Consider the following 16,781-nt stretch of genomic DNA (forward strand, 5'->3'; position numbering starts at 1 on the left):
TATAGACTCCTTGGCATTGCAGATTAGTCTTTGGTAGCTGTGGGCCCATTTTCACCTTTACTTGCGGGTCAACCGGGAAGTGTGACCTAATACCAAGAGCTACACAACTTTTTTGAAACCTTTTTTTCAGTTATATATTCCTTGGGCAATGAAGCACATAATCCAAGCAAAACAACAAGGAACAGCTTCGTGTTTGTTCACAAACACTTAATGTCTAGTTATTATTATTCTTTGTTTCTCCCTAAATCCCATAGTGTTTGTACACGTTTTTGCGGCAGCCTAATCTCCTAAACCATAATACGAAAGAGTGAGTTTATTATACCAAATTGAAGCTTAGAACATAAGCTTAATTCTTATCGTAAAAAATGTAAAAAATTTTAATTAATAAGCCTGAATTAAGCTTGTGAATATTTAATTAGCAAACCTAGTTAACACCATATCTCAAAAATTAGACCGCCGATCCTGAAACTTTTTTCAGCTATACACTAGTCAGGTCCTGTTAATGTGATTTCCGACATAAAATTCTGGACGACGTCACCATGACGTCATGTAATGCACGTTTTGTGTCTGTGCACAAACACAATGGCTCTTCAAATCTATACTTTAAACTGGTCAAAAACACAATAACTTCTAAATAATTTATTTGTTAGTTTCCTAAATATCATATTATGTGTAGAAAAATACACTGATTCTAATAAGATTTGTTTCAGTCCATAAAAGCAATCAATGTTTGTCTATTAATTAATTAATCAATTAGAATCTTGGCATCATGGGTACAACGTAGTACTTCATAAATTGGGGCAGTCACTTTCATTTCAGTATTTAGATATCTCTATGGCTCTTGCAACACACTGCGGACCTGTATGGGTTGAGGACTCTCGGGGAGAGTCTGAGAAGACGATGTCGTGATGTTTGCATCTTTAATTTGTTTTTGAAAAATGGCAACTAGTAACTAATTAACCACATGACCCTCATTTGCTTATTAAATTAGAAAATCTTTGCAGCACCATATCTCAAGAAGTATACAGCCGATTTTAAGACTGTTTGTTGCTAAAGACTCTTTGGGGATTGGAAATTAATTTTGAAAAATCGTGACCTCAAGTTGACCCCTACTTCCGGGTTGACCGGAAGTGGGACCATATCTCAAGAACTACACAGCAGATTATAAAACCTTTTTCAGTTATAAACTCCTTAGGCATAAAATATAACTTTTGACAAACCGTGACCTCAAGTTGACCTCTACTTCCGGGTCAACCGGAAGTGGGACCATATCTCAAGAAATATACAACCGATTTTCAAACTTTTTTCAGTTATAGACTCCTTGGACATTCAAGATTAGTTTGAAACACATTTGACCCCATGTTGACCTTTACTTCCGGGTCGACCGGAAGTGGGCCCTTATCTCAAGAAGTACAAAACCAATGTTGAAACTTCAGTTATAGACTCTAAGGCAATAAATATTAACTTTGGAAAACTGTGACCCTATGTTGACCTCTACTTCTGGGTCAACCGGAAGTGGGACTATATATCAAGATCTTCACAACCGATTGCTTTAACTTTTTCAGTTATAGACTCCTTGGCATTGCAGATTAGTCTTTGGTAGCTGTGGGCCCATTTTGACCTTTACTTGCGGGTCAACCGGGAAGTGTGACCTAATACCAAGAGCTACACAACTTTTTTGAAACCTTTTTTTCAGTTATATATTCCTTGGGCAATGAAGCACATAATCCAAGCAAAACAACAAGGAACAGCTTCGTGTTTGTTCACAAACACTTAATGTCTAGTTATTATTATTATTATTATTATTCTTTGTTTCTCCCTTAATCCCATAGTGTTTGTACACGTTTTTGCGGCAGCCTAATCTCCTAAACCATAATACGAAAGAGTGAGTTTATTATACCAAATTGAAGCTTAGAACATAAGCTTAATTCTTATCGTAAAAAATGTTAAAATTGTTAATTAATAATCCTTAATTAAGCTTGTGAATATTTAATTAGCAAACCTTGTTAACACCATATCTCAAAAATTAGACCGCCGATCCTGAAACTTTTTTCAGCTATACACTAGTCAGGTCCTGCTAATGTGATTTCCGACATAAAATTCTGGACGACGTCACCATGACGTCATGTAATGCACGTTTTGTGTCTGTGCACAAACACAATGGCTCTTCAAATCTATACTTTAAACTGGTCAAAAACACAATAACTTCTAAATAATTTATTTATTAGTTTCCTAAATATCATATTATGTGTAGAAAAATACACTGATTCTAATAAGATTTGTTTCAGTCCATAAAAGCAATCAATGTTCGTCTAATAATTAATTAATCAATTAGAATCTTGGCATCATGGGTACAACGTAGTACTTCATAAATTGGGGCAGTCACTTTCATATCAATATACTGACATCTCTATGGCTCTTGCAACACACTGCGAACCTGTATGGGTTGAGGACTCTTGGGGAGATTCTGAGAAGACGATGTCGTGATGTTTGCATCTAATTTGTTTTTGAAAAATGGCAACTAGTAACTAATTAACCACATGACCCTCATTTGCATATTCAATCAGAAAATCTTTGCAGCACCATATCTCAAGAAGTATACAGCCGATTTTAAGACTGTTTGTTGCTAATGACTCTTTGGGGATTGGAGATTGATTTTGAAAAATCGTGACCTCAAGTTGACCCCTACTTCCGGGTCGGCCGGAAGTGGGACCATATCTCAAGAACTATACAACAGATTATAAAACTTTTTTCAGTTATAAACTCCTTAGGCATAAAAATATAACTTTTGACAAACCGTGACCTCAAGTTGACCTCTACTTCCGGGTCAACCGGAAGTGGGACCATATCTCAAGAAATATACAATCGATTTTCAAACTTTTTTCAGTTATAGACTCCTTGGACATTCAAGATTAATGTGAAACACGTTTGACCCCATGTTGACCTTTACTTCCGGGTCGACCGGAAGTGGGCCAATATCTCAAGAAGTACAAAGCCAATGTTCAAACTTCAGTTATAGACTCTAAGGCAATAAATATTAACTTTGAAAAACTGTGACCCTATGTTGACCTCTACTTCTGGGCAACCGGAAGTGGAACTATATATCAAGATCTTCACAACCGATTGCTTAAACTTTTTCAGTTATAGACTCCTTGGCATTGCAGATTAGTCTTTGGTAGCTGTGGGCCCATTTTGACCTTTACTTGTGGGTCAACCGGGAAGTGTGACCTAATACCAAGAGCTACACAACTTTTTTGAAACTTTTTTTTCAAGTTATATATTCCCTGGGCAATGAAGCACATAATCCAAGCAAAACATCACGGAACAGCTTCGTGTTTGTTCACAAACACTTAATGTCTAGTTATAATAATTTTCACAATTTTACACCCAAATTGAGTTGAGCCTGCCGAACTTGCTGCTGGGCTAGTTTATTCAACTGATTTTTACATTTTCATTACTTTTACTCATTACATTGTATTACAACCTTTTTGTCATTCTCTGATATTCAGTATACCACACATACATTTACAATGCAAATGACATTCTTATTGTCTGCGTGCCATTGCACACATGGCCCTTCAGGCTGCTCCATGTGGAACTTTTCCCACTTACTGTGCCCAGGGTTAAAAACCAGAGATAAAACTCTTTGAGCTAAAAGACTCTGGAAAACCTTGTGGCCTACTATCTGTCACAAATTTAGCGACATGAATAAATCTACACTTCACGTTATTTTGCGAAAGCTTAAAACTTAGGCTTAATTTTGTTACAAATTTAGCTAAATGGAAACTTAATACACTTCTCAAGTAATTTTAATGCAAATAATTCTAGAAGTAATTAAATATATCCCTGTTAAAGTAACTCTAATTGCATTATGGTACTGACATTCAGATCCTTTGTCTTTTTTCTCTTGTCACCGAATATAAACGTTTACGTCTTTCAACTTTAAGGGCCATGAATAATTTTGTCCCCTAAAATTAAGCTATAAAACAACTTAGATTTACGGTTTGTAATAACTTATGAAAACCGTTCCAATCTTTGTCTGGTTTGTATCACCTTATTAAATTTCTTATAATACAAACATGTATTCCCTCAATTTAAAATTAACCCGTCCCAGCAGAATATGCACTGCAAAAACTGTACACACTTGTAATGAACGAACGCTAGCGGGCGCTCTGTTTCTCTGATTTAGATCTCACCATGGTCTTGAACTTTTGCAACGACGGGTCTTAACTTTTTTATTGTTTTTCGGCAAATTTCCCCCGACTTTCCGGTGGAGCCAATCAGAGGCTGCGTTGCGGTTGGCTCATGAATAATTCATCAGTGTTGTGCATGCAGTGTACAATGCATGCAGTAGTTGCGTTGCATGACTTTTGCTATACTCTGCATGTGTGTGTGGGTATATGTTTTTATCGGAGTATAATAATGTCCAGATCAGTAGGATTTGAAACTTTGCCACATGGTGGAAATACGATAAAGAAAGGTTTGCGGTACCACCTCAAACCTTTCTATGTATAATATCCAGATCCAGACTACTGCATTGCCATGATGCAGCTTGAAATGCGATCGTGGCGTTATGCTCCCGACGTGCCAGGGCCCACACTGATGAAATTGGCTAAACAATTTGCTTATAGTTAGCACAATATAGTATTGCTTAGCAGAAACTGGTTACCAGCCAATTTTTAATTAAATTTGAAATGTTGTAGACTTATGCCTAGTGCCCAACTAAATTTTTGGATAGTAAAGAAATTTTGTACAGTATTTTCTGCCAAACAGATATTAACTGGTGGGCCCTGTAGTATTATTCACAGTGAAAGTTTTTTAATCTTGGGGGAAGGAAATCTTGAGGGATTCAAAAGCGTCTTTGAGAGAATGTATTTTGAAACGTAAGCGTAGCTGCGTATCTTGGAATGTAAGCGTAGCTTGACTCGGGCTTGAAAACATACCTTTTGATATTATAGTGTAACTTGAAGGAACGTAGACCTAAGTGTATCTTGGAACGTAAACGTAGCCGAGTAGCTGCGTAGCTTGGAACGTAACCATATAATATTTTTTGGAATGTAGACGTAACAATATCTTTTGGAACAACTCATGAGAAATTGAGAATTTTGATTGCTTGTCGGGTGGCGACTACTGCTATTCAACTCCCAGTTATTTGAGGCGAATAGTCAGGTCATAAATTCCACTAGTTGCCCAGTTTAATCATTACCTCAAAAATAACTCTTCATTCACAGAATTAAAAAATAATACTTTGTTTGGCAAAATTATGCTTTGAGGGAATTTTGTTTTAGCATTATTTTTATTTCAACCTTTTATAAAAAATTCTCATAATTTTTTTAAGCTACTCACACAATAACACTGTCAATATAACAAAATGCGATATTCCTACGTTTTGACATCATCAAAATAACCTGAAAACTCATAACAAAAAAAATTAGGGGGCCATGAATCAAAATGGAGCATATTGGAACGTTGCGATCATAAGAAACAACGGAGTCGACACCCGCAAGCTGGGAGTTCATAGCGCCCGGGATTTAACACCTCCAACCCCCACGAGACACGGCATGGGCGGTACGTGATATTCCACAAGGCTTATTTCACGTTCCGATTGCTCCACGCCGTGGGGCCATACAAGCGTCCGTTACACGGACTCTCTGAATGCTAATCTTACGTTCGATTTTTGACCATTATTTACGATTTCAAATCGTCACGTATCCATAATCTGAATAGGTAGTCTATACTTAAAATATATGTTTTCCTTTTAATAGGCCTATAATGACCACGGAGTTACTCTTTGAGCAAAGATTATTAAAAATAGAGCGCCGATCATATTGACCTTTGACTCGATCTAGTTTGAATAGTCATCTTCAATTCGTCACGTGATTTGAATATTGCATACATTAAAAGTAATTTACATAGTCTGGCCACGCCTTCAATTTGCAAAATGTCCTAGACCTTGGTGAGCACAGGACATGGCGAGATCCGGAAATCAGAGAAACAGAGCGCCCGCTAGCGTTCGTTCATTACAAGCGTGTACAGTTTTTGCCGCGCATAATCGGAACGTTGGTTGTGTGTGACCGCGCAACACCAATGGTCTTGGAATCAAGACTAGCTACATATAGGTCCAGGCTCACTTAAGGGCTCGGGCTACATTATGGTGCCGCACAGCCGTTTCTCACAATGTTCAAGAGCTCACCAATGCTGGTTACCAAATAAGTTTTTATGCTAACAATTATTTTGAGTACCAGTAATTACCAAGTGTCCACTGCCTTTAAGCTAAAGGAAAGACTAGGCCAATGGTCGAGTTTTACCAACTTGTGTTAGGGTGCAACCAACCATGGAGGTTCATTACAGTTTTGGGCTGTGAGTAAAAGCTTACAGCGTGTCCGTCGTTGATGGCCAGAGAAGTTCACAATATACATTGTACACGTACATGGACTGTACTTATAATAGATGTTGAATTTGCACCAGGGATAAAGAATATTAATTTTGTTTTTTACCCATACACCGATGTGTTAGCACTGTATACCGAGTACTGAGTATACAGTGCTAACACACATCGATGTATGGGTAAAAACCCAAATTAATGTACTGTTCTTGTTTCGTACTTGTTTCTCCCGTACGGAAGTGCGGTTTTAAGTAGATCCAACGGATGCGGGGGTAGTTTTTCATTACTCCTCAGGAGCACTCAGTAAATGAAGGCTATGTTTATTTTATGTTGTCTTCCCATTAATGTTTGTTAACTTTTTCCCACTATCTCCAAATCACACGTTTATCTAATCCCTTTGTTATAAAAAAATAGTACAAATATATAAACACAAAAAAGATTAAGAATTGTAAACTCATATCAGTGTATAAAAACACATGACATAAGACTAGACATAATACATACCAAATCATAAATGTATATAAGCCTTCTTTAGTTATAAGTTAATTTAATCACGACAACTGTTAAGTTTGCAGTTCCAAGTCTGATCATTATCATAGCCAGTAGATCTATTAAAGCACAGCGATTATGTAAATTTGTGATTACTGTTTAATATATAGTTCCTTTCGTTATGAGCCCTTAAAACATAAACAACCTTGTGATATTTTGACCAATCCAGTATAGTTAAACTATACGCTTGGAGAAAACTCACTCTTTCGGTGCAATCAAAGACATAATGAATCATGACTGAGGGTTATCTTCAGAAAATGGGTTCCATTACGCACTATACACTACTTGCTAGCCGCTTTGGAATGAAAGATCAGGTTACTTTTATGGTATATACATGTATCTACACTTAGAAAGGTTTTAAACAGACAGTGGGTACCAACTACCAAAGGTAAAGAATCAAGCTTTAAATTACACCAAGTTCTTTCTTCAGTTGGTGAAAGCGGTTTTTGATGTAGTTGTAAATACGATATTCCATCTGAAGTACGTGGAGTAATTTTTCCTGAGCCTGGGGTGTCAATGGTTCCTTGTGATGCTTCGTTTTTGTTGCATATGTTTTTCCAGCTACATAAAAACATTATTATGAGATAATGTTAAAATTACAGTGACCCAACTCTTGACATTTTTGAAGGGGTTTGAACTTTGAGAGGGTTGGAGTGGTGTTAAAGGGACAATGTACACACAGTGTTTTTTTTTCTCCTTAAATCATTGCATGTATGAACAAGTGCTCAAAAGAAAACAACAACAAACAAACAGAATAAAATCATGGCTGTATATATATTATTTGTTATTGCTTTGAGACTACATGTTTGCAATAACACAGATTTGATGCAGATGCTCGCCATTAAAACAAATTTGATGCTGGGGCTTGCAATTGAAACAAATTTAATGCAAAGGCCTGCCATAGAAACCATTTGGACGCCCACCATTAAAACAAATTTGTTGCAGAAGCCTGTCATAGAAACAATTTGAAGCAGACGCCTACCATAGAAACAAATTTGATGCAGACGCCTTCCATAGAAACAATTTTGATGCAGACGCCTACCATAGAAACAAATTTGATGCAGACGTCTACCATAGAAACAAATTTGATGCAGACGCCTACCATAGAAACAAATTTGATGCAGACGCCTACCATAGAAAAGATGGCTTCCCGTAATCCCAAAAGCTGAATCCTGAAACATCTGATATAACACTAACCTTCTACAGAGTTTGTTTTTTTGTAGATTGTTACCAACCCCTCGAACAAAGATGGTACAAGCTGTTCTAGAACACGCAAGTAGTCCTCAAATTCCTCCGTTAATCCCACGGCAAGTGAAGCATCAATGTTTTTCACGGTTTGGTTGTATGTCCATTCACTCAAGTTACTTTTGGTTGGAAGCATAGAGAAGCACATTTGTAAAAGGATTCTAAAATATGTGTAGATTTCCCAAAGTGATTTCGGCACAACTCAAATCATCTGAATACTGGCACATTTGATTTGGTTATAAAATGGCATTAATTCAGCAATTGAGAGAGACTCACTGTTTGTAATTCTATCATTCACCGTAGTAAGGATAGTTGATTAGAAGAATTGTTTCTTTCGGTATATAAACAAAATTTACAGGCCTCGGTGATGTCAAAACCATGGCCTATGCCCTCAGCTTCGCTTCGAGCACAATCATTGTTTTGACATCGCCGAGGGCCTTTATTTTTAACTGTGCCGCTCATTGCAGTCAATATTTCCATACTGTTCGTACAGAGCAATGCCAATTAAAAGAAGCGATTATATCCTATTTGGACATGTTGGAATAGACGCAGCCAATAAGTTTTTGTGGTCTCCTGATTGGTCGTCGATTCTCTGGCATTGTGTTATTATGTAAATGCAAGTTTTTAACAAATGAATATTCTGTATACATGTACTCATTAAGAGAGTTGAATCGCTGTTCTTCTAACCAAAGAAGTTTGTATTGCCATTAATTTAAAGGAACCTGCAAACAATCAGGCTCGATCATGTCGACAACCTCATAACCCTTTAAACATTTTGCTTTTCTAGCAAGCTGTCATTTTAGTCCCTAAAATAAATATGGTCTCTTATACAAGATAGCCTAGACATTACTACTGGCTGGATGTCGTCAACCAAAATATAAATATAAACTTTTCGCAGCCGCTCAAGAGGCATCAACTCAATCAGCAACTGGTTCACTCTCATTCTTCTTTGATTTTGTGAGGTAGCCACACCAAAGATGGCAACATAAACAAAGGTAAGCTCAAACCAGAGGGTGCTGTAACAACTAATAGCGCAGTTTAGCATGATCGTGCACACACATTTTTTTCAGCATACATAAAAGTAACAACTACAATGTATTGGGAGCCAATCCATGTTGCCATTGCATCCCTACCAGCCGGAGTAAGTGACGAGAGGTGATCGATATCGCCCAACTGCCAAACGGAAGTGACGCTGAGCTGATATATCCTTTTTGCAAAGAGGAAAGCTGCCAAAAGACCATTCACATGTAGCAAAATACCCATTGCGCAAGCACTAACTGTTAAATGAGGTGCATGCTGGTCTAGCTAGCAATCAAACTTGAACGAGTACATTGTTAATTACTCAAAATAATTATTGGCATGAAATCTTACTTGGTAACGAGTAATGGGGAGAGGTTGATGGACTATTGATGGTATCAAGCATTGTGAGAAACAGCTCCCGATAAATTAACATAGTTTTCAGGAAGTAGTACCTTTCAACGAATTTGATTTTGAGACCTCAGAATTTGATTTTGAGGTCTCAAAATCAAGCATCAAGCACATAACTTCGTGTGACAAGGGTGTTTTTTCTTTCATTATTATCTCCCAACTTCGTTGACAAATTGAGCTCAAATTTCCACATTTTGTGCATTGAGAAGACTGGCGTAGACAATTACCAATTGTTTCCAGTGTCTTTGAGGTCTATAGACCTTTTCGCAAATACTGGGGTGCGCACGTAAAGCTTGGAATTAGGTGCATTGTGGTCTAGCTGGTATCCAAATTTGATCCATATCTATCCCACAATGTACCTCATTCAACAGTCTGCGCTTGAGCACTTGTATTTGCGAAAAGGTCTATGAACAAAACAGCCTTGATAAAACAACGCCCTCTATTGTTTGTGTAATGTTTGATTGCAGTATGTTGTACAGAGATGTTAGCTTGTTTTTGTTTGTTTTTAAAGTAATTTAGTCTGAGATATTTACCTGCATCGTAGATCGTTCCCGCAGAAAAACTTTAAGGTCGTAAAAAGTCTCCTATGTTCTGTACAGAACGGCAGGTCTTGCAAAATACACTCACTCAGGGTCTAGAAAAAAAGACCACTTATTTCTTTACTTCATAGCTCAAATAAAAATGCTCTTACAGTGGACGCTAATGGTAATTACTCAAAATAATTATCAGCATAAAACCTCACTTGGTAACATGTAATGAGAGCTGTTGATGGTCTAAAACATTGTGAGAAACGGCTCCCTCTGAAGTGACATAGTTTTCGAGAAAGAAGTAATTTTCCACGAATTTGATTTTGAGACCTCAAATTTAGAACTTGAGGTCTCGAAATCAACCATCTAAACACACACAACTTTGTGTGACAAGGGTGTTTTTTCTTTCATTATTATTTTGCAACTTCGACGACCAATTGAGCTCAAATTTTCACAGGTTTGTTATTTTATGCATATGTTGAGATACACCAAGTGAAAAGACTTGTCTTTGACAATTACCAATATTGTCCAGGGTCTTTAAACATCATCATTGGTAATTACATGAATTAATTTATATAAACAAAATCATGAAAATATTTGTACAAGATCCTTTCTAGTGGGAGACTTAAGAAGGCAGCAGATTTACATGGTAAATCTCCATTGTCTACCTAGTTCCGAGCTTTCACCTATTACCGAGAGCAATGGATTAACCTGGTAAGTCAGCTGCGTCCCACAAGTCCCTCATTGGCTTGCAAAAACTCATGTAATATTGTCAAATGTGGGCAAGACACACTCTCGATGAACATTGGCAATCTAACTTTCAATTTTAATTTTGATCATAACAAGATAAAACACGACAAGATGTTTCTCCATAGTTTATTATCCCAGTTTAAGAATCTGAATCCACACAGCTGAGCAATGCCTGGAAATATTGTTGCATGTCGTTCTTTATTTTATAAATTTATTTAAACAAAATTCAGATACTTATAGTTTTTAATTTTTAACCTTACCGGTACAGTAGTGTTTCCACCCATTGCCTGTGCCATTTTAGAGCGCATTGATTTGACATGTCTGAGTGTGGATGCTGCGTTCGCATTATCACCGTACATGCCGTAATAATATAAAGACATGAGTCTTTCCACTGGGTCACGGACCAGGCTGATAACCATTGGGGGACTTGGCCTGGGTAGATTGAAATTATTCAAATTTGTTAAACAAAAATATATTCATAAACAATAAATATAAATAAATATAAACAAATACTGTGTGTTTTAATATACTCTACATTATGGAAATAGAGAAAACAATTAAAACAATTAAATGTCTCCAATGGGAAACTCTAACGACTGGGGTTCCTAACAAGGAATTTTATACAAAGTATGAAGGATGATATTTAAAGGAGCTGAAGGACAATAGGGATCCACGGTACAGGCATACAATACAAGCTTGTGTGTATGGGGAAGGGGTTTAGCTTTATGGGCTTAACTAGCTATACGACCTTGTGAACCTACCCATGATTGAAAAACACCAAGCAGACTCACCATTCATAGTTGATATATCCAAAATGTGCAGAAAAGAAGCAGTTTCCCTTCTGATTGTTGATGAAATGTATTTTGTCGTCCACCTACGGTTTATAAACATCAGAAGGAAATTGCCATCAACACAGTACAAGTAATGTATTCAATGAAGATATAATACACACCGTTCCTCTAAAGGGTCCATAGGTACTTTTTGTAGGACAAAAAAAAAACAATGTCTACAGATTTACTCTCAACTTACACAGTTTGAAGATAGTGATAGTAGACAGCTTCCCTGAAAACTTGACTTGCTAAGGTGCTGTAGTTTTTGAGAAACAAGTAAAACAATGTCATGAACATAATTTACGTCTCGGTTATCATAAGACAAAATTTATTTCAGCATGTAAAAACAAATTTTCATGATATTGTTTTACTCATTTCTCAAAAACTACAGCATCTCAGCAACTAAAATTTTAAAGTCACCTGGAAATATAATTTTTTTTCTTTCAAACATAAGAGTATATGCTTACGAACAATAAAACAATTTTTTTAGTAATTGTTTGTCACGATTTATATGTTAAAAAAATATATAAAGTTGTTTGGGGGGCTGACTCCGCCTACCCCTTTTGTGACGTCAATCTTTGCCTGCAATGCGTATAGTAAACACAATTGCAAAGTACATGTACGTCCAAGTCGTGAGTTGGTACATTTCAAAAAGTGTTTTTCTGCATTCAGCAGCAATACACCTGGTCGGCATTGCCAGAATTTTTTTTTAAACGTACAAACTCACGACTTGGTCCGTACATGTACTTTGCAATTGTGTTTACTCTACGCATTACAGGCAAAGTCTGCCTCGATTGACGTCACGAACAGCGCCCTCTCGGGTCGGGGTCTACTCTTAAATTTGTAAATAACATAAGAACTGATTTTGTAAAACCTTAGTTAACTGTTTATTCACATTCCACTCATCAAAACACATATATTAGTGACAAAAGCTTTATTTTGAAAAAATACCACTTCCAAGTGACTTTAAGATACGCTTTCTACTATCATTATCTTCAAACGGTGTAAGTTTAATGTAAATCTGTGGACATTGTGTTTTGTGTTACAAAAAGTACCCAAAACATCAGTCATCAAGCGAGAATAATTGACATCTCACTCACACACACCTGTGTGTCATAATGGCCAAGTGGTTTAGCTCACTGGACTCAAGCTCTGGTGTTAATTTTCTTGTAATGCGCACATACCCACCTTGCTGGGTGTTCAACGCACAGTAAAACCAAAACAAACAAAAGAAAACAGACTCAACTAAATTAGTCCTTGAAAACCTTTGACATATATTTTGAGAAAAGATTTAATTTTCGTGGTCCAAAGACAAGATCTAAATTTAAGTGGTAGAGAGTCCCAGGAATGTTGAGACTTGGGTTCAATAAAGAGAAGCATGGAACTTGATCAAAGGTTCCCTGTGTAGTGTAATTTTGAAGTAGTTTTTAGATATAGCGGGGGAGCCTTGCCATTTAGTGCTTTGTGGACAAAGAGCAAATTTTAGCTTGAAGACGATTCAGTGAAGTTTTCGGAATGGGGGTGATACATGTAGAACTCACAATAATGTAAAAATGGCACGATGTCCACACTCTCCTTACAGGGAGTCTAGGTTCTTTTGTTTGAAACTGTAGACTGCAGCACTAGCTTTGATCAGTGCATTTAGTTCATAGTTACCGTTGAAGGCTGGAGTTTGAAGATCTTGTATTGTTTCTGTCGAAGCTGATGTGCTACTATATCCTCTAATGTTCGGCTTCCAGTTTTAGGAATACGAATGAAGAAAACTTTGGTATCCTTTGGAAAAAGTGAAATAAGTAGTACATATTTGAATTGCAAAATATCATCTATTTCTGTATTACTTTAACAACATGAACAAAATAATGTTAAACCAATGAGTGGTGGATAGCGGTGTTAGTCAGGTAATTGCAAAGAAAACTGTATAACTTTAATGACTTCCTAACAACATATATGAATATCTGCACTTATAAGCTTTCAAAGCAACAACTGCTGCATCAGATGCAAACAAGAAAAACAGTTGCAACCAAAATTTCTACATGAACAGTCCAGCACAGCGCAGTCGATACAATAAACAAAGGGATGTTAAAGTCACCTGGAAGTGGTATTTTGTCAAAATAAAGCTTACGTCAGTAAAATATGTAATTTGATGAGTGGAATGTGAATTAACAATTAACTAAGGTTTAACAAAATTAGTTTCCATGTTATTTACAAATTTGAAAATAAGCCAGACCCGAGAGGGCGCTGTTCGTGACATCAATCGAGGCGCAATGAATCGCATGCAGTGCCAACACAAGTAAGTGACGCTTGGCACAAGCTAAAAACATGCCCTTAAATTTGAACCAATACCTGATTGTTTTCCCGTTTGGCAAATGCTCCTTTAGGTTCGTCAGTCTACGTCTTTCAGGTACCTTCTTAGACTCCCCCACTACACTTGATGACAAGTCTTTTAGGCGCTGCCTATTTGTCTGCCGTTCATGCAACAGTCACAGTGCGATTTATACACATGCAACAGTTGTAGGTAGTGCGTGGCAGACACAGACATACTGAGATCGATCGAGGGTGTTATCGTTCCCCCGTAGCTACACCGCGCTGTAACTACACACCGCATTTAACAATTACCGTCTTGACTTCAAGACTACTTCCCCACTAGCTGGAAAAATTGTTGGGATGGCTTTATGTTTTAGAAAAGAACTTTTCTCTTCATGTCAAAATGTGTAGTGAAAAATGGAACGCTTCGGTGAGCAAATCACAGAAGGGTGTCATAGTTCTAACCCAAGTAAAAAGCAGTCAATAACACCCCATTCATACCCCGAACCGAGGATTTTTACCCAATCATGTTTTACGATAATTTACAACAGTTTTAACAGCTGGAGCAAATCACAAAATTAATAGAATAATGCAATCATGTCTAAAACAGGTGACCGACTATTTTTATCCTAGTTGCACACATGCGCGCCTGCGCTATTGATACACAGACTAGCTTCACAACCGATTGGATTTGCCATTATTTTTTGATGTACCAGCTATAGGCTAAAATAGACGTCTTGTTGGTACCGCGCATACAATATTCTAATTGTATAGTATGCCGCCGATGGTGCGCCTTTCTAGTAAAACTGAGACATATCTTGTGACACTTTAAACTAATCACAATGCAGAATATTTATTATGGGTGTTATAATTGTTCATACCTTCTTTTGATTTAGCAGTTTACTGGTAAGTGAGTGAAAGTCTACTAGACTCTAAAGAGCAATATTTTAAACTGGCTTTCTTTGCTCACTTAAAGGCAATGGACACTATTGGTATTGTCAAAGACTAGCCTTCACAGTTGGTGTATCTCAACATATGCATAAAATAACAAACCTGTGAAAATTTGAGCTCAATCGGTCATCGAACTTGCGAGATAATAATGAAAGAAAAAAAAACTGTCAGACAAAGTTGTGTGCATTTTTATGGTTGATTTCGAGACCTCAAGTTCTAAATCTGAGGTCTCAAAATCAAATTCGTGAAAAATTACTTCTTTCTCGAAAACTGTGGCACTTCAGAGGGTGCCGTTTCTCACAATGTTTTTTATCATCAACCTCTCCCCATTTCTCGTCACCAAGAAAGGTTTTATGGTAATAATTATTTTGAGTAATTACCAATAGTGTCCACTGCCTTTAATAATTACAAGTTAAATGTTTATTTTATAAATATTTACCCACTTACTTTGTTTGTTTTTGTTTTCCAATGCAAGCTGGTAGTCTGTTTCTGGAATGACATACTGACTGGGTACAAAACCATACTATCTGTAAATTTCAAGGGGAAAGCACTGTTTAAAAAAAAAGAAATTGGAATAAACTATGTAACCGTCACTTCACCTAGTGAGGATGACAGTCATATTGTACTATGTACCTTGGCAATTAAAGTGGTCACTACGTAGCCGCATCCATCTACTGTTGAATGTCAGTGATTTACCTTCAAGTAACGCACACACCTTCAAATCAAGTAACGCACACACCTTCAAAATAAACAATACAATAATATCCCCCCTCATTTTTGTATTGTTTATTTAAAAAAGTAAAAATATATACACACATTATTATTCTTATTCTTCTTCTTCTTCTTTTTTTTTTGGGGGGGGGGAGGGGGGGGCGGGCTCTGAGAAGAGCCATTTTGACTTTGGAAATCTAAAACCAGTACAAATTGTCCACGTAAGAAGTGTCCAGGGAATGTGGCCAAGTAACGAAGGGACCTGATGAGACAGGTAGCAAAATTATAATGAGGGAGCCAAATAATAGCGTGATTACATTCTTTCTTTTTGAGAACAGTGCCACTTTGCAGAAAGCGGCACCGAAAATGTCACTTCCAGTGACCATGTTTACTAACACTGCCAGTTGAGTCTGGAAAACAAGTACATTTGAACACATTTACTCACTTTGGCTGGATGTGGCATTCACGCCTACACAAGCTGGCCATGATTTAGATGAATAAAGTCCAGAAGCCGATGACACTTCTAAAGGAGAGCGGCTCGGTACAGTTATGAGCAATACTAGGAAGTAACCAATCAATAACAGTAAAACCAAAATTATAAGCCATCTTGAAAAAGAACACGCCATCCTCAGCCTTATGGTCTGACCAGTGAAGAAGTTCAATAGCCGGTACCTGACAAATAATGGGAAATCAAATTATTTGTCACCATCTTGACACATTGTTTAGTAGATATGCCACACAAACTTTGACAAAAGTGTTCAGTGGTCTTTGCTTTAAAATTAACTTTCAGAAAACAGAATTAGCTGAAACTGACCCACCAAAAGGACCTTCACGTAATGATAGCTAACAATGTATGGTGTAAAATAGACACAAAATAGTCTATGGTCTGACACTTTGATTATAGCGAAGTCTTTCTCAAAGGATATGACAACAAAACACATGAACCAGGTAGGCTTAAATAGCTAATAAGTGAGAAAATAGAAATAGCTGATGGCAAACAACTTTTTAACCAAATGGACCAATGGTACATACATGTAAACAATAGTTAATGGCCCGACGTTTCGACCCTAGCAGAGTCTTTCTTAAAAGCTAAAAGACAAA

The 16,781-nt window shown here is 37.0% G+C and overlaps 1 protein-coding gene across 1 annotated transcript; it reads right to left on the reverse strand.

Moving 5' to 3' along the window:
* Positions 1-6,517: 6,517 nt before the first annotated feature.
* On the reverse strand, positions 6,518-16,346 carry LOC117296315 (uronyl 2-sulfotransferase-like). Its single transcript, XM_033779163.1, has 8 exons — positions 16,126-16,346; positions 15,417-15,496; positions 13,371-13,487; positions 11,676-11,758; positions 11,145-11,316; positions 10,141-10,241; positions 8,132-8,298; positions 6,518-7,495 (listed from the first exon to the last, which is right to left on the reverse strand). The coding sequence occupies exons 1-8, from the start codon at positions 16,304-16,306 to the stop codon at positions 7,338-7,340; spliced, it is 1,059 nt and encodes a 352-aa protein (XP_033635054.1). The 5' UTR covers positions 16,307-16,346; the 3' UTR covers positions 6,518-7,337.
* Positions 16,347-16,781: the final 435 nt, after the last annotated feature.

Source organism: Asterias rubens, chromosome 11 (assembly GCF_902459465.1).
Source record: "Asterias rubens chromosome 11, eAstRub1.3, whole genome shotgun sequence".
Lineage (NCBI taxonomy): Eukaryota > Metazoa > Echinodermata > Asteroidea > Forcipulatida > Asteriidae > Asterias > Asterias rubens.